Raw genomic sequence first — 26,027 nt, 5'->3', positions numbered from 1 at the left:
GTATATGTTTGTTCACTTGTCAATTCCATAGACTGAGACTTTGATAACTTACTTGTTAAAATGTTCAATGTATTCCCTAAACAACTTTTTTTCATGGGAAAATGGTTTCCATAGTTGCTACCGTTTTTCGAAGAGATGTTGTGAAACATGCAGTAAATTATTGACATAATTCTTCCCACAAATTTATAGATTCCCGGAGAAGGCTATCGTACAAGCTCATAATGCCTTTCCCATGTCATGGTGAAGAGCCAACATTTGACAATGCTTCAAACATTTCAATAGTTGAGGATATTTTTAATATTTTCAATATTTTCAATGTGGTCGTCTGAATCATTGGTTTCGTCATACGAATTCATCGATGGTGGATCCTTAGACCTTGTAAGGATGCATAAATTTTGAATCTTTCGTGTAAAATGGTTGGGTGGTTCCCTCTCCATGTTGCTAGGACTATATGATTTGGAACATCGAGGTTGTTTTCTACGTGGTTGATAGGATGGATGTTCAATAACATCAGGTCGCAAAGACCTTTTAGGATGAACCACCTAAGAAGGTCACGAAGACCTGATCTTTCGGGGTTTTCGTTCTTCTCCACCTATTTCATTGTGGCTATGGAGTATCATTACACTGATTTGATATGACTAAACACTTGCTTTGGGAGGTATCGCTTGGTCGTATGGATGACTTCCAACTGCTTTCTATTTGTTGAAGTAATTAATTTTGGTCTACAAAATTTCTTGTTATTTAATGTGTATTCTTGAGTGATTAACTAAGACTTGAACAAGTATAAATCAAATCAAGAAGCAAGTAATCATAGAACATTAAAGCTTATGAACCCAGTCAGAGTTCAGAAGGTTCGAGATAGTTCATAAGGTTGTTCTTATGGTTTATCAAAAACAAGTCTAGAAATGTATGAACATTATCAAGAACATCCAAGGCTCACGTGACATAAATAAAAGTTCAGAAAAGTATTATGACTTTAGATCAATCAAGGATTAAAGACCTTTATTTGGATAAAATTCAAAATGCATATTCATTGTTCATTAAAGACACGAATGAAGTACAAAACATTAAGAATATTCCTCTCACAATATCATCCTAGATGTTATACATATTGCACTTCATTAACGTTTTACTATTAGGATTTAATTACATCAAATGGAAGTCTTATAAAAGATTCTAAGTTAAACAAATTAACATTATGAGTTCAGAAGGTTCGTTTCAGCTACATGTTTTATTTGACAAAAAGGTGCAGCAAGTACAAAAGCAAAAAAGCAAAAAACATGCTCAAGTCTTATTCAATTAGAATTAGACACGTATGAGAGCAAGTATTGTACAAAAACCATTAAATCCCCTAAAGCATGAGCAAGAAGTGACACTTCCACTTTCATCTCTCCTACATAAGTTCCAAGACAGATCTGCAAATGAATGGGTCCATGAACTTTATGAAGTTCATACGAAGAACAAAGTTCATATGATGAACCCAGAAATTCACATGATATTCATACATATGAACCAAGGAACATTCTGAAGTTCATACTAATGAACATTCTGAAGTTCATATGATGAACCAATAAACTTTCTAAAGTTCAGAATGTTATTCCAGATTTTAAAGCAAAAGTTACTAAGTACCAGGACACATGGGACAAAGCTATTGAACACGTCCTAACAACTACATGAGGTTAAGAAACTCTATAAAAGGAGCAGAAGACTCAGCATTGAAACACACATCTAAAAAGCATACTTAAAAAAATGATTAAAAGTGTTTAAAACTTCAAAGCTAAATTGATTACACAAATCAACTCCAAAGATTCATAAAATCTTAAAGAGTGTGTAACAATCTTCTCTTATCTTCTATAAGATAATCTTCTTCCTCTTCTTTTTCTTCTTGTCCAATTTCTTTCAAACTTTCAAATAATTGTAAGATAAAATCTCATCTAGCTTTAAGTGCGTTAAAATGTTAGTTGAGCAAAAAGAAAGTGTAAATGCACGTATGCCTTAGCAAGAAAAGTTGTAAGCCTGTTAAGGCTTAGAGAATACAGGTTGTAATTGTTCTAAGGGAACAAAGGTGTAAGGTGATAATGTTGTCTCAAACATTATAGAGGAAAATCTCATAATTGTGAGGAGTGGACTAACCCACATTGGATATGAACCACTATAATTTATGTGTGTTCGATTCTTCTATCCCTATACTCTTTACTTATAGTATTCACATCACACACAAAATTATTTGTCTTTGATATTTTGTTTTATATTAACACTTCAGAACGTTCTAAAGTATGTTTTAACTTTGCTCTTCCAAGTTTCAACTTGAGGGGTATTTCTAAGTACATGATTAAATTTTAAAAAAGGTCACAATTCAACCCCCTCTTGTGACTATTATATCTACTTCAGACTATTGTGTATGGAGAACATGCATTGGGAGAAGAGAATCTACCTTGTGTTCCCCTCAACTTCCTCGACGAAGATTAATCACTGTTAAACGGTGGTCAAGAATTTAATTGAGGAAATGAGTTTTGAAGTGGGATTGTTATGGTTCATTTCCTATAGTGCTGAATTACATTTTCGAGGCATAATTAAAGATGAAGGGATTTGCAGCTCTCAGCCTGAAGAAATGGAATTTGATGTGTTCAAGAAGGATAATGAAGGATTGAGGGGGAAGCATTGAAGCATTTTGTTTCTGACATGGCAATCTACCATAAGGAAAAAATTCATGTATTTTTAGATCATATTCTGGAACTTGTTGGTCATATAGTAGCTCCAGCACCAAAATCGCAGAAAGATGTAGCATCAACTTTGGAAGCTACAACTTCAAAGAAATGAGTTGTTGATCGAAAGAATGAGGGTATACTGATTGTGCCTGTTGAGCTTAAAGAGGAGCCTTCTCTAACAGTACAATAAGTGAGGAAAAAAGAAGAAGAAGTTGTAGCATAAAAAAGAAGTCACAATCCAAATATGCAACATCCAAAGAAAAAGAAAATGAAGAGGTTGTAACTTAAGAAATCAAGGTTGCATATTTACAAAAACAAGTTACAATCTCTAACTTCAAACCTGAAGGAGGAGGACACTCAAACCACTAAAGCATTTAAAGAGAAGACCAAATCTTACACATATCTCTAATATGAAAAGACCTAAAAGCTATAGAGAGTTGCATGTCAAAATGGGCTAGGCCCATCGATCCTTCATTTTTGTGTGGATCGGACCTTGAAAAATACATGTAAAACACGACCCTGCCTTTTTGGCGATCCTATCGGACCTGTATTTTACATGGGCTGACCTGGGCTGGGCCACTGGGCTTGCGGGCAGACCCTTCAAGTATATTAAAAAAAATATAGTTTATAAAATAGTTTTATTATGTAAGATTGAATTATTTCATTAAGTAAGACTGAATTATCGTCTTCAAGGTTGTACTTTGTGCGTGTTGTGATAAATACCCTCTAATTTTGCATTAATATTTTTGTGCTATTTATCCCTTATGGATGTTGATTTAATAGATGTTTTATATATCATTTAACTTAGTTTACGAACACATTGATTTATTTGATGGATAATAATTTACGAGATAGGTTTCTATTAAAAAAAATGTGATAGATAGTTGTATTGTTCATTGCATATTTCTTTTTTATATAAAAAAATAAAATAATACATTTTTTCGGCAAAATTTCGGCAAAACATGAATCAAGTGGGGTGACTGTCTCTGACCCATTTATACGAGCTGGCTTACCGGACTGAGGCGGCAGTCCGGACCGGCCCAATTGACAGCTCTAGCTGCATCGCTGATAGGGAAGTCTTGCGTCTACCTTTGTCTTTTAAATTCTTGCGCTGATTAACAATTTTAGTTTGTTGTTATTATATCTTTTAAATACTATAGTAATAGCCACAACTTCCAAATTCAAACCTTGAGTTTGAAAGGTGCTTACGCCATTCATTTCCTAATTTGGTAGTGTGACTAGGAGTTGTAGGTCCAAGTAGTTTACTTTCAGTTCTTAGCTGTAGCATTGTATTTTGAACTATAGCATTTTATTATGGCTTGAGTTGGAGGGGGTGTGTTTTTCCATCTGCAAGATTGATGTAGCAGACCACACTCTTAACGTGGTTTCACTCATTTTTAAAATAAGGACCCTTGATTGGGTGGTCGGAGGGTTCATTCCTTGAGTATCGATGCTTGACTCTTGTGTATGGAGAATATTCGTTTGGGATGAGAGAATCTACCTTGTGCTCCCCTCAAGAGTCAAGGTTTGAATTTGGAAGTTGTGGCTATTACTGTAGGTAAAAACATTGAGAGAATCTACCTCAAATACCTTGAGAATCGACGGTGGAAACTTCGTACCTATATCATGATTCAGTAAAGCAAAGACTGAGGTCGACCAATATATGAATTTATGTTAAATTATTATCTTTATTAATGGTGTCAATGAAAAAAGATAAATATGGTTTGTTATAAAAAAAAATTGAGAGAAGGATTTGTTACAATTTGAAAGTCACAAACATCAATACCCATAACATTAAACAAAATCAAAATACCATAAAAAATTCTATTCATGTTTTACATACTTTAACGCGGTAAAAACATGAGTAGTGATATTTGAACAACTATTTGATACAACTTTTGTGACAACTTCTTTTTTCTCTCTTTTCATTGGTAAAAAACAATGGATAGAGAAAAATGAAGAGAGAGAATAAGAGAATAATGTGAGTATGAAAGAGAAAATTATCAAAAAATTATCACAAAATAATTGTATAAATATCATTTCTCTAAAAACATTGGCCATACGAGAAGTGCATGTTTGAAAGTTAGTCAATTTCATTTAACTTATTAAACATTATATTACTTAAGCTGTGTTAATTTCAACTATACCAACTAAAAATTATGTTAATCTTTTAAAATTTTATTTATCTCATATTTTACTTACACTTAACGGAGATATTTATAACAACCCATGCGATGGCACGAGTATTCGCCCTATACTTAATTATGACGCTTTTTGAAATATTCAAATTTAACATTTCTATATTTTTTTATTAGATATATAATGTTTTTTTTTTATAATTTATTATATTAAAATTTTACACTTTAAAAAAGAAATCATTGATATTTAACTTTCCATGCATACTTATGGGTACCAATGCTAATGATTTTATATATAAAAATACTATATAATATATTAAAACTTTCCTATATGTCCTCTTTCTATCATCAAAGGTTGACCAGTTAATTAAAAAAATAACGGATTCTAATGATTAACAATATTTTTACATGTCATAATAATCATTCAGAGCTTTTTAAAACTCCTTTATATATAAAAATATTTAATTGTTTTCAGTGCAACATGCTCTTTGTACACTATAAAATAATCAAATCATATTCTATTTATTACATATAAACGGAGAAAAATATGACTAAAATTTTCAAATTTATACATGCTATGATTTTATTTCTTTCCCTATTTCTTGTTGCTGAAAGTTATTTCGGTAAGCAATTTTTCTAATCCTTTTAAAATTTTCATTCTTTAGTACTGTATGTAATTTTTATTTTATTCTATTTTATTCATTACAGCGGATATTCTATGTAAGGTTCATGAAGATTGTCCACAAAAATCGACTCACAAGTATTACTGCATTGACGATGAATGTTTTTTGTATTACTGGGAAGCTCCTTGAATACCAGAGTGACACAATAAATTGCATGAGTACCATTCTTTAGAGAGTATACTTATGCCATATAATGTGTTTTTACACTAAAAAATCTACGCAATGTAACTTGCTTGATTATCAACGGTTTCAATTCATCTACTGTGATCATGGAGCCCAATAATCAGTGTATCTTTTTTTTTTTTTTTTTTTTAAGCAATAACCTTATAACATTTCATTAAAAATCAAGTCATGGATACATGTCAGTACATCATCAAAAATACGGAAGCTAGTCAAGGAAGTGGATGCCTTTGCTAATTCATGGGCAACCACATTCGCTTGCCTCCTAATAAATTCAACATGAGAGTTTTTTAAATTGGAATGACAATAATGAATATTACTATCCATAATGTTTCCAAACTCAAGTGATATCTCTATTGATTCGGTTAAAATAATCTGCTACACGTTTCGAATCAACCTCAAAATCAACATTTTGAAGTCTTAGCTCATGAACCCATCGAATAGCATAAAACAGTCGCAAAGCTTCACCAACATCTATCGAACAAATCTGAGAAAACCACATTGTTTTTGCGCATCGGTTAAACCGCGGTGTATCTTTTATTTATTTATTTTATAATTTATGGACCTTTCCTTGCAAGTAATTATGGCTTATTTTTAGCATTCTCATTCTCAAAAATAAAAATTTCATCATCTCCACCAATTTTAATTCGTTGTGGGGTTTCTTTGATCGATGCATTTTCAACCTCTGCAATTATGTAGAAATCGATAGCGCAAGATAACAGTAGTTAGTTGGATTTTAACCGGATGTTGTGATCCACTACTAAAAAAACAAAAATTAGTGAGGGAAATTTTGTGAGAGAAAACGTGAAATCCCTCTTTAATTCCGTCACTAAATTTTGCGATCATAAAATTTGTGAGGAATTTCATTTTTTCCGTCACTAATTTCCCTCGCTAATTTTGCTTTTTTTTCGTAGTGTGACATGCAACCAGTAAATATAACAAATTTATTTTCATTTTAAGACTATTTTCATTATATAAAATAGACAAGGTAAAGACTATTTTTAAAAATGGTTAGATTTCGAGGCATAAAGAAAATCTTTTATGTCTTTAAGACTGATCTATCTAAGTAAATATAACAAATTTATTTTCATAAATATCATTGTTGCTATATTAGAAGATTTTGTACTTTCTATTAAACATTTTCATCTTTTTTTTCATTTACATAAGATGGTTTATCTATTTAAGTAAGGGAGCTTCTACGGAGAAGTCAGAAAAATGACTTTTTCGGTGAAGTCGTTTGAATGGACCAATCAGATTTCAAGTGATGACACGTCGGATACCCTGCATTATGTTATAGTGCAGGCGGTTTACAGTACCGTAAGTAGAATGAAAACTTTATTTCATGATCTTAATGGTTAGATTTACTTAGTCTCTATGTTATTGTGGTATACTGTCTACACATGATTAATATCAATTCTCTCTCCTCTTTATTTCCCTTTATTTATTTATTCATATTCTCTTTTTCAGATTTTTATTAAATTAACATCTTCATCTTTCCTTCACCATATTCATCTTTCCTTTATCATCTTCATCAATCATCTTCATAAAAGAAAGAAAAAAACTAGAAAAAAAATGAAATTATATTTCGATAAAAACACTTCTAATTTCAATTTCTCATTATTTACATCACAAATCATCATAAAAGATTCAATTTCTCAAACCTTCAAAAAAAAAAGTACATGAAATAAATCTAAATTGTCTAAGTGAAAGTAACTACATAAGATTAATTTCTTTAGTATATCTTCCTCTTTCATCTTCTTCCATTGAAGATGAACAAATTCTTCCATTCAAGAAGAACAAAGCCAGCAATCGAAAAAAGAGAACCGTCACAATTAACTAGAAAAGTTAACCAATTACTAGCATCATATTTGAAAAGATTCCCATCCATCAAATAAATGTCAGCAAAAACAAAATTCATGGAAGGTGCAAATAAATCAAAGTCCATAACATTAATCAAAACAAAATAAAAACCCAGCAAATATGATGCAAACGTAAAAAAAAAAATGATTCAACTTCATTTCAGTATATAGTGTAAACGTAAAAAAGAATATGAATAAATTGATTGCGGTTCATTGGTAATAACGTTGTACGTGTACCATAAGGCCCCCTGTTCGTTCCATATATTGATATTGATTAAACTCACTTTTTAACTTTTTTAATCTGCGTTTTTCTTTTTAAGCAAAACAAAAATAAAAGCAACAATGGTGGACGTTCATGAAAGAATAATCAAAATTAATTAGTTAGGATCTAAAACAATAAATAAATTGGAATAAATGTGTTGTTGAAATAGAAGGAAGAAAAAGTCAAAAAGAGAAAGGAAATAATAAATATAGTGTGAAAATCAACACAATAATACTAGTGAGGTGTTTAATCTGATAGTTCAAAAAATCTAATAAAACTAGTCTACGGTGGAACATATCGAGCAGATGCACATCACATACTATGCAACAATCAGCACACATGACATATGGCACATTATTATTGAATTTAGGGTAACTTCACCGAAAAAGTCAATTGAACAACTTCACCATAGAATTTCCCTTTAAATATAACAAATTCATCTTTTGCTATAGAAGATGGTTTATCTATTAGACTATGTGCAATGGGATGTTGAATTTGCAATTCAACATGTTGAACCATTGTAGGGGGAGTTGTTGAATTGGGAAAAATATGAGTTGGAGGAGAGAGGTGTTGAACAAATTCAACATGTTGAAAGCATGGCCCACATAGACACTTGGCATGTTTTGATTGGATGCTTGGATTTTTATCTTCTTAATAATTTGGACTCAATTATTTTATTGCAAATAATTTTTTATTTTATTTTTTATTTTACCAAAATTCGTAATTTTTTTCTCTCTATAAATAGAGACTTGGATCATTTGATTTGGATACAGAAAAAAAATCAAGTTTTTCACTCTCTTAATCTCATTATTAGCTTTTCTTTTGAAGTTTTAGTCTTTATTTGTTGTATTGCATTTTATTTATGTTAAGAAAATAAAAATAAATTTTGTTTTTACAAAAAAAAAAAAATTCTTAAGTGTTTCTTCATTTTAATTTAATTATAATCGATAATTGTAATTTTATGTAATTATAAAAACAAAAATATAAAATTAAATAAGAATAAGAAATAAAAGGTGGTGGAGTAGGGTGTTGAATGAAAAAACCATTGGAGGGGTAAAAATTGAATGGGTGTTGAATTAAGAGAGAGAAAATGATGTGGAGTGTTGGGAATTGAAAAAGTGGGTGTTGAAGGTTGTTGAATGTATTTTACCATTGTAAATGGTCTTACTTAGCTTGCAGTTTAAGTTTGTGTCAGCTGTTTATAATGCAGACCTACTCTAATATATATCTAATGTCATATTACTTGAACAACACAAATTAAGCAAGCTCATAGTAGTTTAGTGTGTAGACACTTGATTTTGCAGATCTTTGTTGGGCTCAAGGCAATCCAATGCAGATCTTCTGAAATAGAACACCATGATGATCATGACCTTCTTATACATGATTTAATGTACTCAATCTAAGCATGCTTATACCAAGTGTTAGGCATTTAATTGGTCATAATATTTTTTGTTATTTTCTCAACGGAAGAGTGCAGCAAATATTTCCTCGAGTTGTGCAGGGTTCTGCCATCTGTCATCGAGCAGTTCATGTCATTGTCATCAATGAACTCCAAATTGACAGGGATTAAAAGGCGTGTATAAGTTGACAGGGATTACAACCACTTCTCTTTCTACTTGCAAATGATAATAGAGCATAATCAATTATAGCTTATGGCATGCTATAAGTTCTGAAACCTTATTCTTATACCAAGTTTGTGCGACTAAATATGTCATTAATGCTGAGCAGACAACTTTTAAGATGAGAGTGTGTTCAAAGAGCCTGTTAGAAGATGTGGTCTTAAGGGGGTTTGAGATGACATCAGGATTGAAAGTTAATTTTTATAAAAGTTGTTTGTATGTGTGAATTTGTTGGAAGAGAGTTTATGGAAATGACATTTAATTTTTTGAATTGTAGTGAAGGATGGATACCTTTTATCTATTCGCGGCTACCAGTGGGGGCTAATCCGAGGAGTATCTCAACTTGGGAACATATGTTTGATCAATTGAGAGGGAGGTTAAATTCTAAGGGCCACAAATATATTAGTTTTGGAGGTCATATCGTTCTCCTTAATTCGGTGTTGAACTCAATCCCAATTTTTTATTTATCTTTTTTGAAGATGCCGACAAAGGTGGTGAAGCAAATAGTGAGGATTCAAATAAAATTTCTTTGAGGAGGGCCATGGGAGGACGTGAGATTTATTGGGTGAAATTTGGAGGGTGAGAAACGATAAGAGAATGAATGTTGAAGAGAGTGTCTTTGGCATTCATCTCATAATTTTGTATACTCTTAAACAAACTACAGGTTCATCATAATTGGTACCGGGTATGCATTTAGTTAATGTGAATATGGACCATATTCCTCTATTCACATAAGGTGTATGCACATTAACTATTGAGAAGCCAATTCCAGTTTCTTAAACTATTTTGTTAACAACTTACTCCTTTCTCCCCTTGAAAGTTAAACATGTTTCCTCTAAAAAAAACTTGATATATCTTCCGCCAAAGGATTTTCATGATTATAAGATTGATATTTACATCTCTTTGTCCATTTGTCTCTTTCTTTCCTTAGCCGTTAATCTATCCTTCCTCTTCTTATCAAACAATTTGTCTAAGTGTTTGAATTTTGAGAACTTGTTGTACATAGTTCTAGATTACAAAAGCAGAGAACACTGAACACATTTGTGCTTATTGATGTCTTGTCAAACAGGAGCGTACGTAATAAAAAAGAACATTAGGAATCATTCAGAAACAAAATAAAAAGAAAATAAGATAATCTGATCAATAAAACATGTAAATCATGCTTGCATACAAAGACAAAGAAATTCAAGCAAACGACTCCAAAATAAAATATCAAACTTTCGGATGTCTTCAAATGCAGGAAATCAATTAAACAAACTCATTGTTCTTCAACACCAAGAATTAGAAATTTAGGATCAAAATAAATTATCTAATACCCCCATATTTATTAGCTTATGGACATAATCAACATCCAAATCATCTTCAAAAAAGAACTTTGGAAGTCGTAAATCCTTGAGTCGCTCATGGCATCTTTTTCCCAATTTTGACTCAAACGAGGTAAAATGTACTTTCGCAGATCAAGAGATTCAAGAAGAGGGCAACCATTAAGAATGGCAAGCAACCCATTATCGTCAAGAAAATGAATTCCAGAAAATGAAAGATGGCGTAGCCCGGGCATTGTTTTTCCAACAGAAAATGCTGCATCATAACCACTATATGAAACCCTCTCAAAATGTAGCGACTTCAAAAGAGGGCAGCATCGACCAATAACTTCAAGAGAATTGTCAGAAAACTCATTGAATGAAATGTCAAGCTCCTCTAATAAGGAAAAGTTTTCCACAGAACCAATCAACACTGTTTCTGAAACTTCATTACAGTTAAAAAGTTGTAGCCTTCGTAAGTGACTTGCCCTGTAAATTATTATGAATATAAATAAGATGATTAAAATATATCAATCATAGTTCTACCTTACAAATAGATGCACAAATTACTTCTTAAAAAAAATAGATGCATCAATTACTATCAATTTGAGCTGTTGAATGTGGGGAAACATTCTTATATGAAAGTAAATGCATCACATTGCAGATTATACCAATGACTGAAAAGGAAAATATTATTGAATTAAATGATAACTAAGAGCATGTATATATAAGCATCATTTATCAATATGAAGGATCAATGTTGACGACAAATTATATTATTATTATTATAACTCTAGAATTGAAACAAACAAAATGAAACTAATTATTACCTACCAACCATATAGTTGAGGAAGTCATCGGTCCCAAATAACTCGATATCAATATCTTCCACTTGATCGCAACCTAGATCAATGGCATAGCGACAAATCTTCTCCAAACAGCGAAAATCAAATGGAAAAGGGCTGATATTACTCATGTTAATGGCAAGCCGCATTTGAATATCCTTGCAAACGTTCCACCAGAGTATGTTCTTCGTCAATTCTATTGGAAGTTCAAGCCAGTTTGGCTTTCTTGTGCTCTCATCTTTTGCTATCTCTGTAAACGCGTCCATCTGCATGCAACAAAACGATTCCTATATGTATGTTCATTTGCATATGATGGCAAATTCTATGGTATATTCAAAAATTTGAGTGTACCGGTACACCAAATCATCTAATTCATATTGAAACGAGTTGTTTTTTCGAAGAAAAAGAATTGTTTTCTATCATTAACAATTACAATAATTAGATCTTAGTTACCGAAAGTGTCGACGAAATAAAATTTTACATTTTTTGAATTTTTGTTACATATAACAAAGAATATTTATTATTTTTTATGAGAAAATGTTAAAAATTTAATATGATTCTTATAAACAATGAAATGATGTTTATTCTTATAAAATGATGTCTTATAAAATATAAAAATTGATAAATAACTCTTTATTTCATAAAATAATCGTTAAATTGTAAATATTTAAAGCAGGAGTACCGGTACACCTCAATTTGTGAGGTGTACCGTAGAAGTTCCCGCATATGATTCATTTTATAAATACAGTCAACCGTTTTGAACATTGGAATGGCAAATAGTCACATGCTTTCAAGTAATACCTCCGTTCCTTTTTAATTGTCACATTTTGACATTTTACACAAATTAAGACAATCAACAATTGATACTATTTTTGATGCAATAAGCTATACTTTTACTATAATGACCTCTATTCATTTAATATCTCATTCATATATTTCTCTCTCCGCAATAAATAACTAAGGACAATATTGATAAAACAACATTTAATATTGCATTGAACTTTGAAAATGACAATTAAATAGGAACAAAAACTTTCTCAAAAAATGACACTTAAAAAGAAACGAACGGAGTAACTTTTAGTGAGTCGTGCAAAAATATTTGGACGGTTGCTTTGAAAATATGTAATTTTTTTTCCTTGAAAATTTTACTTGACATTCAGCATTTATAACAGGAGGCGTTAGTTTAAATAATTTAAGGGAAATATTCACAGGTCACTCCGAGATACTCTTTAAGGTTTAAAATAAATTTGATATATTATGAAGCACAAACACCTCTAGAAGAACCATGCGTGTCGCAGTGTTCAATACTCTTATTACTAGGGATGGGAATAGGCCAACCAACCTACATGGTCCTACGGCCTATAGAGAGTTTAATGTATTATTATAAATTTTTTGTATATTTAAATGTATTATTATAAACTAGAATTGAAATATAATACCATATATAGTCAAATTCCGTAAAAACTCATGTTGATTATCAAAAGAGAGTTTAATCTAATTAATATATTAGTTCGTTAGTCTATTTAAACTTAGATCGCATTGCTTATTTAAAGATGTTCATATGAAATAGGTCTTTAAACATGCTTGCAGACCGTATCAGACTTTCAAAAGGTCAGACTCAAGCATAAAAAGTAAGTCTATGATAGGCCGTAGGCCAGACTTAGACCTTCAAAAAATTTGGCAGCCTTGCGAAGCCTAGCTCGGCCTAACCTATTCCTACCCCTTTATGGCACTTGTACAACACGTGCCAGGTGGGCAATTCAGACATGTGTCCTAAAAAAATTGTTTTCTTTTTACTTCGACTCTCCTTGGACGGATGCCCGACACTTATATTACATTCATACGAGCATGTGGGACAACTCAGACAAAAGTTTGAATTTTTTTGTCTACTACGACACATCGCAAATTCAAGAGTTAAATATATCCAGAGAAATGTTGTTCAAGGAGGGGTTATAGACATTAAAATTGATTCTAACATTTTTAGCTTTTACGATAGCAGATGTATAAATAAAGCTCAAATAATATTGTATCTTGTTCTTTTTCAAAACATTTTCTAGGCGAAAATTTATATAAACCGTCAAAGCATTTTTTTTCTTACCAATTGCAAATTCTTGTTCTTTTTGAAAATCTTAAAACGATAAACCGTCAAATTTATCAAATTTAAGTTCCTTTGTCTTAGGATAGGTGGCCATTGTTTCGAAAATTATAGTTTTAAGCGAGTTGGGGGAGAAAGGGATTGACTGTGTCATGCAAATCAAGTGTAATGGTGATGCTAAAAAAACTAAATTGACAAGAAAGAAAGAAAGAAAGAAAAAATAGAAATAATAAAAAATAAAAAGAATAAAAAGAAAAGGAAAGAAAAAATGAATAGGTTTTCAAGTGTAGTCAAAATTATTTGAATCACCAAAGTGACGTCAGTATAGAATGTAATACCGCGTTTTTCCTATATAAAAATTTCTAAACATTTTATCAGAGTATTCAGCATAAACGGGATATCACATACAAAACATAGTCCAAAATTAGTTAAATAACAATTTAACTTTAACAAATATTTCAAACGTTGCAGCGGAATTTAGTTCGTAATCCATAAATCAGTTTGGCACGTAGGCCCCATCAAAAGATCTCAAATGAGTTAAATCAACTTCACAAAACATCATAATTGTTCAACGTCATAAAACATAAACATGATAGTCACGTAAGAGAATGAAGCATGCAAATAACCCCATCCCGTTACGTATCAGAGCGACCTAGACGACACAGTGAAGGCAAGGCCACTCACGACGCCAACTGCACACTAAGCATAATCACTTGCAAGTTACCCATACGAAGGGCAACATTTTCAAGCAGAAGGGGTGAGATTTCATAACAAAATAATGTTAATCAAAGTAATTCGAATCATAATTAACATTAACATCATAATCATTCATAAATAACTTTGCATATTCCAATGACAAGTATCACGTATTCACATATTCAATCGTCATCAACAACATAGCATCATGGACATGACAATGTGACAATGCTCTTAGACTCCTTATATGCATGTGGTACCAATCGTCATCATAAGTATTAATATACTTTAATCGTGCGGAGGACAAAGCTCCTATAAATCGTGCGGAGGACAAAGCTCCTAATAATCGTGGTGAGGACTAAGCTCAATGAAATGCTATGCATGGACTCTTATGAACAAATCACCGTAATCAACATATCAACATTCATCCAATAATTTGGAGCTAAACGTCATCATTTCATCATATAAATACACTATGCACTTAGTTAAACAACAGCAGCAGCATAAACAAGTCACATAACAGGATGATATCATTCTATCAATAACACATCAATTGTATCATAGTTAAACCTTCATATCTTACATAATTGCACAATACATTAATCATACTCAATTAAATTTCAACATATCTTAAACAGCTTTACAGACTGCATTAAACGTCATCATTAGGTCTCATTATCTTAAGGGGGTTCACTCTTGATCCAAACGTGCGACACAGATCGCACAACACTCAAGACACTCAAAGCTGGAAGTGCTCGCGAGGCGAGAGTTCTTACTCGCCATGGCGAGTGCCAAACAATTCCCAAACTAAAGTTGTTTTGGGTTCAATCTTGCCCTACATTCATTCCTAATCACTACTAGGTATGTTCAGGCACTCAAAGGCACTCAAGGTCCAACTAAGAAGGTCGGAACACAAAATCTAACATGCTCTCTGCCTTAGCTCGCTATGGCGAGTAAGGTTGCTCGCTATGGCGAGCGATACCAAAGGAACTCGCGAGGCGAAGGGAAAGGGCTCGCGTGGCGAGCGATGAAGATCATCACTCGCGAGGCGAGGTTCATAGCTCGCCGTGGCGAGCGATGAATGTCGCTATGGCCAGGCTTCCTATTTTCACAAAAATCCGACGATTCACATGGTTCTAAGCCTAGTATTGATTCCAAAGTTTGTCCTAAACATTTTCTAAGGTCCAGGAACACTTTCTACAGCAATTTAATTAATTCCTACCGTTTAATTATCAATTTTAGGAATTTGACCTAGTTTTCGTTTTCTCCAATTAAATCCTAATTCTTGCTAACTAATCATCATAATTACATTCAATTAACAATACTGAGTTATTAGTCTCACCCTTACCTTAATTTGCAGAATCGCAGCTCTCCCTCTTGGTTTCTCTTCTCTTGGCTTTTTCTCCCTTTTCTCCAAAAACGTACGTACAACAATGTTTTTCTAAAGCTAGGTCTAACCCTTTTATATCTCCTCTTAATTACTTATCTTATCTCACTTCCTCCCCCAAAACTATCTAAAATATCAAAACAGCCCTCAACTAAATATTTATATTATTTCCAAATCTTTATTTTATTTAACAATAAAATAAATCCCTTAATCTTATCAAATCTTCCAAAACTCATAACTTATCACAATATCAACTAAACCATCAATATAAACGTAAATCATTCAAATCATACCATAATCATGCATATATTATATAAATATAATATAATTGCCTAAACTCGATTTAAATAAACAATTAACGAAAGTGGGCGTTACATAGAACGCAACGGAGGTCTTCCAACATCTCTGACCGAAGCAACAACCAGTTTGTTGACATTCACCAACTCTTCAAACTCTCTTTTGACTGTGCCTATCATAGCATTGCTTATTTCTCTCCTGTGATCACATTAGCAGACATGGTTTGTTCCGAAGTGCAGGAGTAAGCAGTTACCTAAATGTTATCTAGAAAATAAGGAAAATCCTCAAAATGGTCAACTTCCATCGCAACTTCAAGGATTTTATTGTGGTTGCCACCCATGGGAGGATCCACATTGAAGCATGGTGTGGCAAGTGCCACACCAAATTATTCCCCATATTTTTTTTTTCATTTAATAAACCTAAACTATTCATTATATATAATATATGTTGCTAATATGGCATGATTGTTCACATGGCCCAGCGGTTTGAGTTTGCGTAGATGAATGGTTTGTATGCGGTTCAACACCCAGCGGGTAACCCTTTTTAATGTTTTTATTTTATTTTAAATATTAACATAAAATAGTTAATCACAAAATGTGAGTTGCTGGGAATCAGACCTTTAACCATTCAGATGAAATGAGCATGTTTAAACCAATTTGCTGAAGCGTTTTAGATGTCAAAATTTCATCTTTTTAGTGTTTATGTGTGTGTATATATATATATCCCATATAAACCAACAATTTCTATATACACCTTCCAACCTAAAATTCTTTTGTGCCCCCCACCGGCATGGGCCCTAGGCCGTCGCACCCCCGACCTTTGCCTAGGGCTGGCCCTCCAGGATCTCTCTTCTTCTTTCTTTTCTTTCACCCGTCTAAATCCATCCATTCCGAATGAAAACCATACAAACCACAATGAAACAAACTGAGCCTGTAAACAGACGGAGATAGGTTAGCACTTATGGACCGTCAGATATGTTGGATTGAGATTTTGCGGCCAAAACCGATCACAAGTGCCACGATCACACAACCGATGATTGTATCCAAAATATTGACATGAAATATTGACATGATAAAAGGTTGAGTTGAAGCCTGTTAATGCTTCAGTGCTTCCAAATCAGAAGATCAAATTAAAGGTTGGAGTGCCAGTGATGCTTTTGAGGAATATTGATAGAAAAAAATTAGGATTATGCAATGGAACAAGGCTAATCATAACCAGAGTGAGAAAATTTGTGTTTGAAGGAAAAGTGATATCTGGAAGTAATACTGGTGAGAAAGTTTCCATACCCAGGTTATCTCTTTCACGTCTGACGTTAAAATTCCTTTCAAGTTTCAACGAAGACAATTTCCTTTGGTTGTCTCATTTGCAATGACTGTTAATAAGAGCCAAGGACAATCACTTAAAAATGTTGGATTTTTTTTTGCCAAGTCCTCTATTTTTGCATGGTTAGCTCTACGTTGCAATTTCAAAAGTCACTTCAAATTTCTTTTTCAACACTGATATTAGACCTAAAAATACTCATTCAAATTTCTTTTTCAACACTGATATTTGTCAATTTACTGTTGTTTTACTCTGAATCTTTACTCTCTTTTCATCTGCATATTTTTACTGTCCCTGTCTCGAAGTATGTTCAATCATGATTTTCTTGCATAAAACTATCCAAAGTGTCTTTCTTGCATTACAAGTCATTTGAAAACTCTCTGAATCATTGCATTACTTTTCTTGCATTTTATTTCAAAACATTTGCAAAAAAATCATACAAAAGGGTATTTTGGTCATTTCCTGCATTGGAGCCCATTTTAGTCCTTGTGTCTGTCTTTGAGTCTTTTTAACTTGTCTGTACAAATCACTGTTGAATATCTGTTTAAAACCATTTCAAAAATTGCATCTGAGTCAGTTTAGTCCCTAGGGGCATTTTGGTCTTTTCCTGTCAAAATTTCGGCAGAGAGGTATTTTAAAATACCTCATTTTTGTAATTGGTTCATTTTAGTCCTTTTTGTTGATTTTATTTGTGGTTTCACTTTACGTTTTGTTCAATTTACCAATTTTAGTCCAATTTTATTTTTTATTGCATTTTAGTCCCTGAAACAGTTTCTAAAATTGCATTTTAGTCCAATACTTTTTAAAATTGCATTTTTCGGTCCTTTTTCTTAATTGCAGTCCAGTCCTTCAATTTTCTTATTTTGCAGAAAGGTCCCTAAGTTCCAAAACAGGTGTCATCATCTCATTGATCCAGAATCACACATGGCAGCCTATAAAAGGTGCACAGTGCCACACAGATCCACACATCACACGCCACCTCAACAAACAGAATCACCATTCTCTCTCTCCATTCAGTTAGATCAAAAACTCAGAAAATCACCAAGAACGTGAAGAACAAAACTCAAACCCTAAATTTCCAGAACCACAATTCAATACCAAATTCAGTGAATCTTTCGCAATTCTCAGAGATTCATCACTGAATCTTCATCATCGAATCGGTTTCCTTTGCAATTCAAGGTGCGAATTCGTCATTGGCAAACTCAAGCACCGATCACGAAGGTATCAGTGAGAAGAAGAAGAGAAAGAAGACGAAGAAGATTGAACCAGCGAAGAAGAAGAAGAACCGATTTATTTTCGGATTCAAATCCAAAAATCAACAAACAGAATCAAGTTCAAGTGTTTCCGAAGATCTTCGCTCAAAATCTCCAATTGAAACCACAGGTAAACACGCAAACTTCCTCTTTCTCGCTTAAGAACCATAACAAGAACGAATCAATGTAGATCTTTAAAGTTTCAAAGAGTTTCATTCGAAAAATTGAAAACCTAAAAAATACTTTCAAAACCGTAAAGGAGTTTTTTAGATCTACGTTGATTCAAGCCTTGCATGCAAAAAATAAGTTCAGATTCGTGTTTAAAACAAAAAAGGATATCCAAATATGTAAAAAAAATTGAAATCGGAGAAACTTGCTCAACTCCGGCGGCGGCGCCGCCACCCTTGGGCGGCTGGCCACCACGCCGGAGAAGCAAGGTTCACCGGAGAAGATGAAGTTCATCTTCTATTTTCCAGAAACCGGCGAGGGAGGAGAAGAGAGAGAAAGAACATAGAAGAATGAAATAAAACCGGCGCGCCTCCTTTTATAGGCCAGTGAACCGGACCGGTCCAGGACCGGTCCAATTCCCTTCATTCCTGGCCGTTGGATCTAGGGTTTGATCTCCTGGATCAATCCTGTGGTTCCTGTGCATCCGGATCTTTTAGGTTTTGGGCTTGGGCCTCCTTCTGCGCAGATCCTTTGTTTCTTGTCAATTTCTTGCTATTTGCACCTTACTGTCTTGCTATCTGAACCTCCTGCTTGTCCAATTTTCTTGCAAAAAATTCCTAAAAATTCCTATATGTTTCTTGATTTATTTTTAATACTTTTGTGATGTTTTTACATGTCAAAAATTGATAGAAATATATGTGTATTTTTTTTATAGTTTTTTTCCTTTTTAGTGGAATTTTGTGCTATTTTTACCACATTTTTGTTCATAATATTTTGATATATGACATGGACGATTGATATGCAATTTTGTGTTGAATATGCTACTGTTTATGTAATTACTTTACTGTTTTTGATGTGATTTGTTAGTTTCTTGTGTCGCAAGTATTGTATTTCTTTTCATGTTTTGGTTATTGTTGTCATTTTTACCGTTTCGCCTTGTAATTCTTTGTTTACTTTTTCTTACCATTTTATGCCTTATATTACTAACCATTTCATTTCATGTTTCATCCATCTCATGAGCATCTTCCCTTTTTCATCTCAATTTCTCATAGTTTAGGCATTTTTACCTTTTAATTTCTATGTTAAAATGGCATGTAATATTTTAGGTAGTTTCAATTTCTCTTTTTAATTTCTTGCAAGACCATAGAATGTAAACTAGGACCAATGTAACGGACAATGGACTCAAATGATGTACATCGACACAAGCACCGACACGCACACACGTTGTATGTTGATTTACCGCTTTAGATGTATGCTTAGGAAACGCGATACTTAGAAAAATATCAATTTTCCAAAAATAGGTAAATTCCATCACTTGAATTTTTTTTTTCTTCCAAATAAACCTTGGAGTCAAAACTCCATTGAATTTTCCCTTTATTTTCTTAATCAAACTCAAATGAACTCTAATTCCAACTTAGACCTTTTTTAATAATAATTGAACCAACTATTCACCATTTTTTCTCTCATGCCTTTACGGCCTCTTTCTCTTCTTCAAAACCATTTTCCAAAAAAACTAAAATCAATCAAACACACAAAAACATTTTTGAAAGAGAACTACATGGAATTTTGATCCCTTAAAAGGGTATGTAGGCAAGAGGTCAAAACCTCTCCAAGTCCAATAAAATAAAATCCAAACACTCCTCCCCCCATTCTTAACATAAACAACTTCCTTTTTTAATAAATAGCATTAAAAATAAAACGTAGACATAAAATTAGGAAAACGGTTCCTATAGAGTACTATAGTCGTTGCGGGTGCCTAACACCTTCCCGTAACGAAAACGACCCCCGAACTTAGAATTTTTAAGGGTTTTCTCAATTTTGCCCTTCCCAAGAAAAAATAGAGAATATCAAAGATTGAAAGGTTCAAGCCTAATTAATGACTTGATACCCCGAAATCGTGATAACACGACGCATTCTTGGTGAATTGTCCTTGAGATGGATACAATCATCGGTTGTGTGATCGTGGCACTTGTGATCGATTTTGGCCGCAAAATCTCAATCCAACATATCTGACGGTCCATAAGTGCTAACCTATCTCCTATGGTTTTCATTCGGAATGGATGGATTTAGACGGGTGAAAGAAAAGAAAGAAGAAGAGAGATCCTAGAGGGCCGGCCCTAGGCAAAGGTCGGGGGTGCGACGGCCTAGGGCCCATGCCGGTGGGGGCACAAAAGAATTTTAGGTTGGAAGGTGTATATAGAAATTGTTGGTTTATATGGGATATATATATATATATATATATATATATATATATATATATATATATATGGGGCAAAATTCACTAAAAGGCCCAAAACACTAAAAGGCCTAAAATATTGACATGATAAACGGTTGAGTTGAAGCTTGTTAATGCTTCAGTGCTTCCAAATCAGAAGATCAAATTAAAGGTTGGAGTGCCAGTGATGCTTTTGAGGAATATTGATAGAAAAAAATTAGGATTATATCTCTTTCACCGTCTGACGTTAAAATTCCTTTCAAGTTTCAACGAAGACAATTTCCTTTGGTTGTCTCATTTGCAATGACTGTTAATAAGAGCCAAGGACAATCACTTAAAAATGTTGGATTTTTTTTTGCCAAGTCCTGTATTTTTGCATGTTTAGCTCTACGTTGCAATTTCAAAAGTCACTTCAAAAGACAGGTTAAAGATACTAATGTCTGATGATTAAAGTTAAACTCAATCAATAATGAGACTACTTCATCATTAATATGTGATCATTGCTGTATAATATCCATGTTTAAATTTTATCATACAACTTCTATTGGATACTATATATATTAATTATGTTGCAACTTATTCCTTTTCAATATAATTTTTTTTTTCGTTTTTTTCTTTAACTTGTGCCTTTAAGAACATAAATCAGTATGACAATTATTTCTGTAAGTTACTTGAGAAGTTTGGTGGAAATCATGATTTTGTGTGTTGAAGTCATTGGGCTACATGATTTTGGTTGCTATTGTTGAATTCATGACTCTGTATCCTTTTATTCACATAAGCATTTTATTCCTAATCTCATAATTTAATAGAGATATCAAAACCAGAATAACAAAATATAGTGTTTATAGTTTACACATGTTAGAGCAATAATGAAGTGGACAAAGCAATATAAAAATGGACATCCTGTTGCACTCTAGTATGAACAAAGGTCATTTACAGTTGAGTTTAATAATTTCATTGGTTTGGTCTGATAATTCGGTAGTCAACATAAACATACGTCAAATTATTTAATTAAAATGTTCATATGCAATGTCTTTAAGTAGATAACTCGATTAGTAAACTAAGGGACATTGAAAGAGTTTTACGGAGAATGTCCTAGGTTCAATCTCTAAATAATTACTATGGGTCAGACTTGGGTCTTATTCCATCCGTCTCAAATTAGGTGTATTTTGAGTTTTACGCAGTTATTAAGGAAAGAGTTAAGTATGTTTTTTGTCCTTATAAAATTTTCAAGTTTTTAGTCTCGATAAAAAATTTCATCAATCTTTGATCCCTCAAAAATTTTCAAACGTCAGTTATAATCCATGTTTTTAAATTAAATCATGTGTATATTTCACATTTTTAAATAAATTTTTATATAGTTTACACAAAGCAATAATGAAGTGGATAAAGAAATATAAAAACGGACATCCCGTGCTTGTATGCACTCTAGTTTGAACAAAAGGTCATTACATGCCTTTAAGTAGGTAGCTGGATTAGTAAACTAATTAGGGAAATTGAAAGAGTTTTAAGGAGGACGTCCTAGGTTTGATCTCTGAACAATTATTATGCGTCAAGCTTAGGTTTTACTTCATTTGTCTTAAGTTATCGTTGATTTTAACAGTAAAATATGTTTTATTTACCAAAACATTTATTAATCATAGTTAGTAAAATAGTTAGATTACTAAAATAAAATAAGTAAATGTATATTGATGAAAATAAATAAATGTTGTATTAGTATAATGCAAAAAATATATATTATAATTTGAGACAGAAAAAATACTAATAAATATGTTACATAATTTGAGAGAGTACATCATACACTTGTATATTTTTTTTGGTAGAAGGAGAGTACATACCAAAAGCCAACGGTGGACGGCTTCTCGTAAAAACAAAAGTTACTTCATGTGTGGAAGCACATTTGTCTCTCTTTAACATAAAAAATATAACTATAACGAATGCTTACATACATTATATATTTTCTCTTCATTGAAGCCAAAAGTTACCATGCTTTTTCAAAACTCGGTTATTTTTAACCCTTCGGTATTCAAGGGAACGTGGCTGTAGTAAGTTAGAATTCGATCAGAAGGTAGAAAGAAGGTAAGTAAAGTTTAATACTCCATCCGTTTGTTTTAAAATAAGTGCCGCTTTAGTAAAAAAAATTGTTTTTACTTATAATCAAAATACAAAATTAATTTGCAAAATCAGAAGTTTCATAAGACTTTAAACCATCCGAAAAACCAAATTTCAAAAGTTAATAAACCTATCCAAAAAATAAACAAGTTAATTTTTTCAAAAGTTCAATCCTTCTAAAGTTCCACAATATCATTATCATCGGTGTTTTCTTCTCCAGGTGATAAATGGTTTTCAATATTAAAACCAAATACATGGCTTGAACTCAATTCAAAATTAATTTAAGTACCTTGACCTTGAAAAAAGAATTGGGTTTTGAAAGAAAATTGACCCAAAAAAATGGCCCAAAAAAATTGTTTTTTTAAACGTAAACTCGGTCAATTTATTCAAGTTTACACGAGTTTACCAAGTTTAACACGTGTTAACTCGGTCAAACTCGTCATACATTCTGATTTCACAAAAACCAAATTTATCTCCGAATTAATACATTTTTGACACCTAAAAACGTAAATACAAACGAATTTACGAGTTAACACTCGATTTATGGAACACTATTTTCAACCCGTGTGATGCATGAGTCATATTTACTATATTATGTTTACCAATGCCTTACTAAAGAAACTTTCATAAATATAATGAAAAATAATTTATAAAAACACATGATAAAACACAAAACATAGTTATCCGTTACAATAGAAACAACCATATATAATATAAAGTTATAAATATAATGAAAACATCATATATTTCGGAAAACTTTATGATAAACAATGTTCAAAGTGATAGTGGTATCTTCGCCATCTTTATCAATCAACAAAATGTTTAGTCCATGTCTCAAAATAACTCCTGAAATTGTAACATCTAATTGACCATGGGAGAACACTAATGTAGAAAGATATATTACAACATGTTCAAGTGATTATCCTTAACTTTTATTAATACGCATTGCGAATGAAACAACTAACGGGAATTGTCTCCGCTGAAAATTGAAAGGAAGCCTTTTATAGGAAGAAGTTACTCTAGGTATAGAAATCTTATCGCCTACTCCCTACGTCCATTTTTATAAGACTACTTTACAAAAAAAAATTATTGTTAAATATAAGACCATCTACCAATTTCTAGATGCATTTGTTACTCTTTTTTCAAATACATCCCTCATTAATGTTATCAATATAGCGAAGGATTTGTCCCGAACTTATAAAAAATGAGGTGTATTAACTAATTGGCCATTATGTTTATTTCCATCTCACCCATGTTTTCCGGTAACCCATGAGATCCAATGGTACCAAATGATTTGGTACCTTCGTGATAATTGATAATATCTCTCGCTTAAAATAGCAATGCTGATAAAAAATACTATATAATACAGTAAAAAAGAAATTTCCCATATGCCCTCTTTCTATCATCAAAGGTTGATTAGTAAATTAAAATAATAACGGATTCTAATTTGATTAGCAATATTTTTACATTTCATAATAATCATTCTAATTTTAGAAAAGCTTTTTAGAACTCCTTTATGTATAAAATTATTTAATTGTCTAGAAGTCCTAGCTCAACTGGCAAATGCCGAAATTGCAAGGCCGGACGTCATGACCCGGGTTCGAACCCGGGACCTCACAGTTGTGTGTGAGTTTATTTTCAGTGGATTACCACTTCATCTAAGACCTAAAAAAATAAAATTTATTTAATTGTTTTTTGTACAACTCGCGCTTTATACACTATAAAATAATCAAATCATATTCCATTTGTTACATGTAAAGGGAGAAAAATATGACTAAAACTCTCAAATTTATATGTATTATGATTTTATTTCTTTCCCTATTCCTTGTTGCAGAAAGTTTTGCCAGTAAGCAACTTTTATAATCCTTTTAAAATTTCATTCTTTAGTACTGAATTTTGTTTTGTGAAGGATTCTTTAGTATTGTATGTAATTATCTATTCACACTCTTTTATATCGTTTTATTAACATTATTTTATTCTATTTTATTCATTACAGCGGGTATGCCATGTAAGACTGATAAAGAATGTCCAAACACTTCGACTCACAAGTATAAATGCATTAACGATGACTGTTTTTGCTTTTATATCTATTGGCCATTGGGAAATTCTTTGGTTTAGTTATACCAGAGTGACACAATAAATTGCATGAATATCATATATTTCGAGAGTATACTCAAGCCATATAGGGATTAATAATGTGTTTTTACACTAAAAAATCTATGCAATGTAACTTTTGCTAGATTATTCTACGGTTTCCATTCATCTACTGTGATCATGGAACCTAATAATTATATCTTTTATTTATTTATTTTGTACTCTATGAACCTTGCAATTAACTATGGCTTATTTTTAGCATTCTCATTTGCTAAGAATCTAGAAGTGGCCTCTTGGAAGATTCAACTTAAGGATCTTCCCTCCTCGATCTGGACAACTTTCATGAAATCAATCCCTGCTCGGAGACCTTTCTTGATTAGATATGTTTTCATTTTTTCTTACACTCCTCGGATTTGAAAAACTTCTTTTTTGAACCTCTCGATGTAGTCTCGAAGAGATTCATTATTTCCTTGTATGAAGGCTTCGAGGGAAAAAAACCATTTTAGGTTGAGTCGTTAAAGCTGTGAAATGCACAGGGAACTCGTGGCGAAGTTTATCCTAGGAGTCGATGGAGTTCCTCTTGAGATTCTTGTACCACATCATTGCTCCTCCGCGGAGTGTGGTCATGAACAACTTGCACTTGACGAACCTTCTCTTATTTCTATAGTTGAGCACCACCTTGATCTGCTCGTCTTGATTGAAGGTTTTGTCGTAGGTCTCCATTCGTTGAAGTTTCTCTAATCTGGTGGGGATTCGAGTTTCCCTTGTCCTTTTGGTGAAGGGCATGTATGCTTC

General features: G+C 32.5%; 1 protein-coding gene and 2 long non-coding RNA genes across 3 annotated transcripts; 2 read left to right on the top strand and 1 right to left on the bottom strand.

The window, feature by feature from the left end:
* The first annotated feature begins 5,328 nt into the window (after positions 1–5,328).
* LOC25489225 (uncharacterized) lies at positions 5,329–6,053 on the top strand. The gene is made up of 2 exons (XR_003010349.2): positions 5,329–5,469; positions 5,555–6,053. It is a non-coding gene; the product is annotated as an uncharacterized lncRNA (long non-coding RNA).
* A 4,723-nt stretch (positions 6,054–10,776) lies between these two features.
* LOC25489224 (F-box protein SKIP19) lies at positions 10,777–11,861 on the bottom strand. The gene is made up of 2 exons (XM_013605118.3): positions 11,581–11,861; positions 10,777–11,239 (listed from the first exon to the last, which is right to left on the bottom strand). Exons 1-2 carry the CDS (start codon positions 11,859–11,861, stop codon positions 10,777–10,779), a joined length of 744 nt encoding a protein of 247 aa, XP_013460572.1.
* A 12,974-nt stretch (positions 11,862–24,835) lies between these two features.
* On the top strand, positions 24,836–25,633 carry LOC120579396 (uncharacterized). The gene is made up of 2 exons (XR_005645189.1): positions 24,836–24,984; positions 25,135–25,633. It is a non-coding gene; the product is annotated as an uncharacterized lncRNA (long non-coding RNA).
* Positions 25,634–26,027: the final 394 nt, after the last annotated feature.

The sequence above is a fragment of the Medicago truncatula genome, chromosome 3, assembly GCF_003473485.1.
Source record: "Medicago truncatula cultivar Jemalong A17 chromosome 3, MtrunA17r5.0-ANR, whole genome shotgun sequence".
Classification (NCBI taxonomy): domain Eukaryota; kingdom Viridiplantae; phylum Streptophyta; class Magnoliopsida; order Fabales; family Fabaceae; genus Medicago; species Medicago truncatula.
The sequence above is the reverse complement of the archived record's forward strand: the minus strand, read 5'-3'. Positions and strand labels throughout refer to the sequence as shown.

Excerpts from the sequence above, each read along its gene's own strand:
- LOC25489224 (XM_013605118.3), bottom strand. The coding sequence starts at position 11,861 with ATGGACGCGTTTACAGAGATAGCAAAAGATGAGAGCACAAGAAAGCCA. Across the intron at positions 11,240-11,580 it reads CTCAACTATATGGTTGGTAG|GGCAAGTCACTTACGAAGGC; the intron begins GTAATAATTAGT and ends AATAATTTACAG.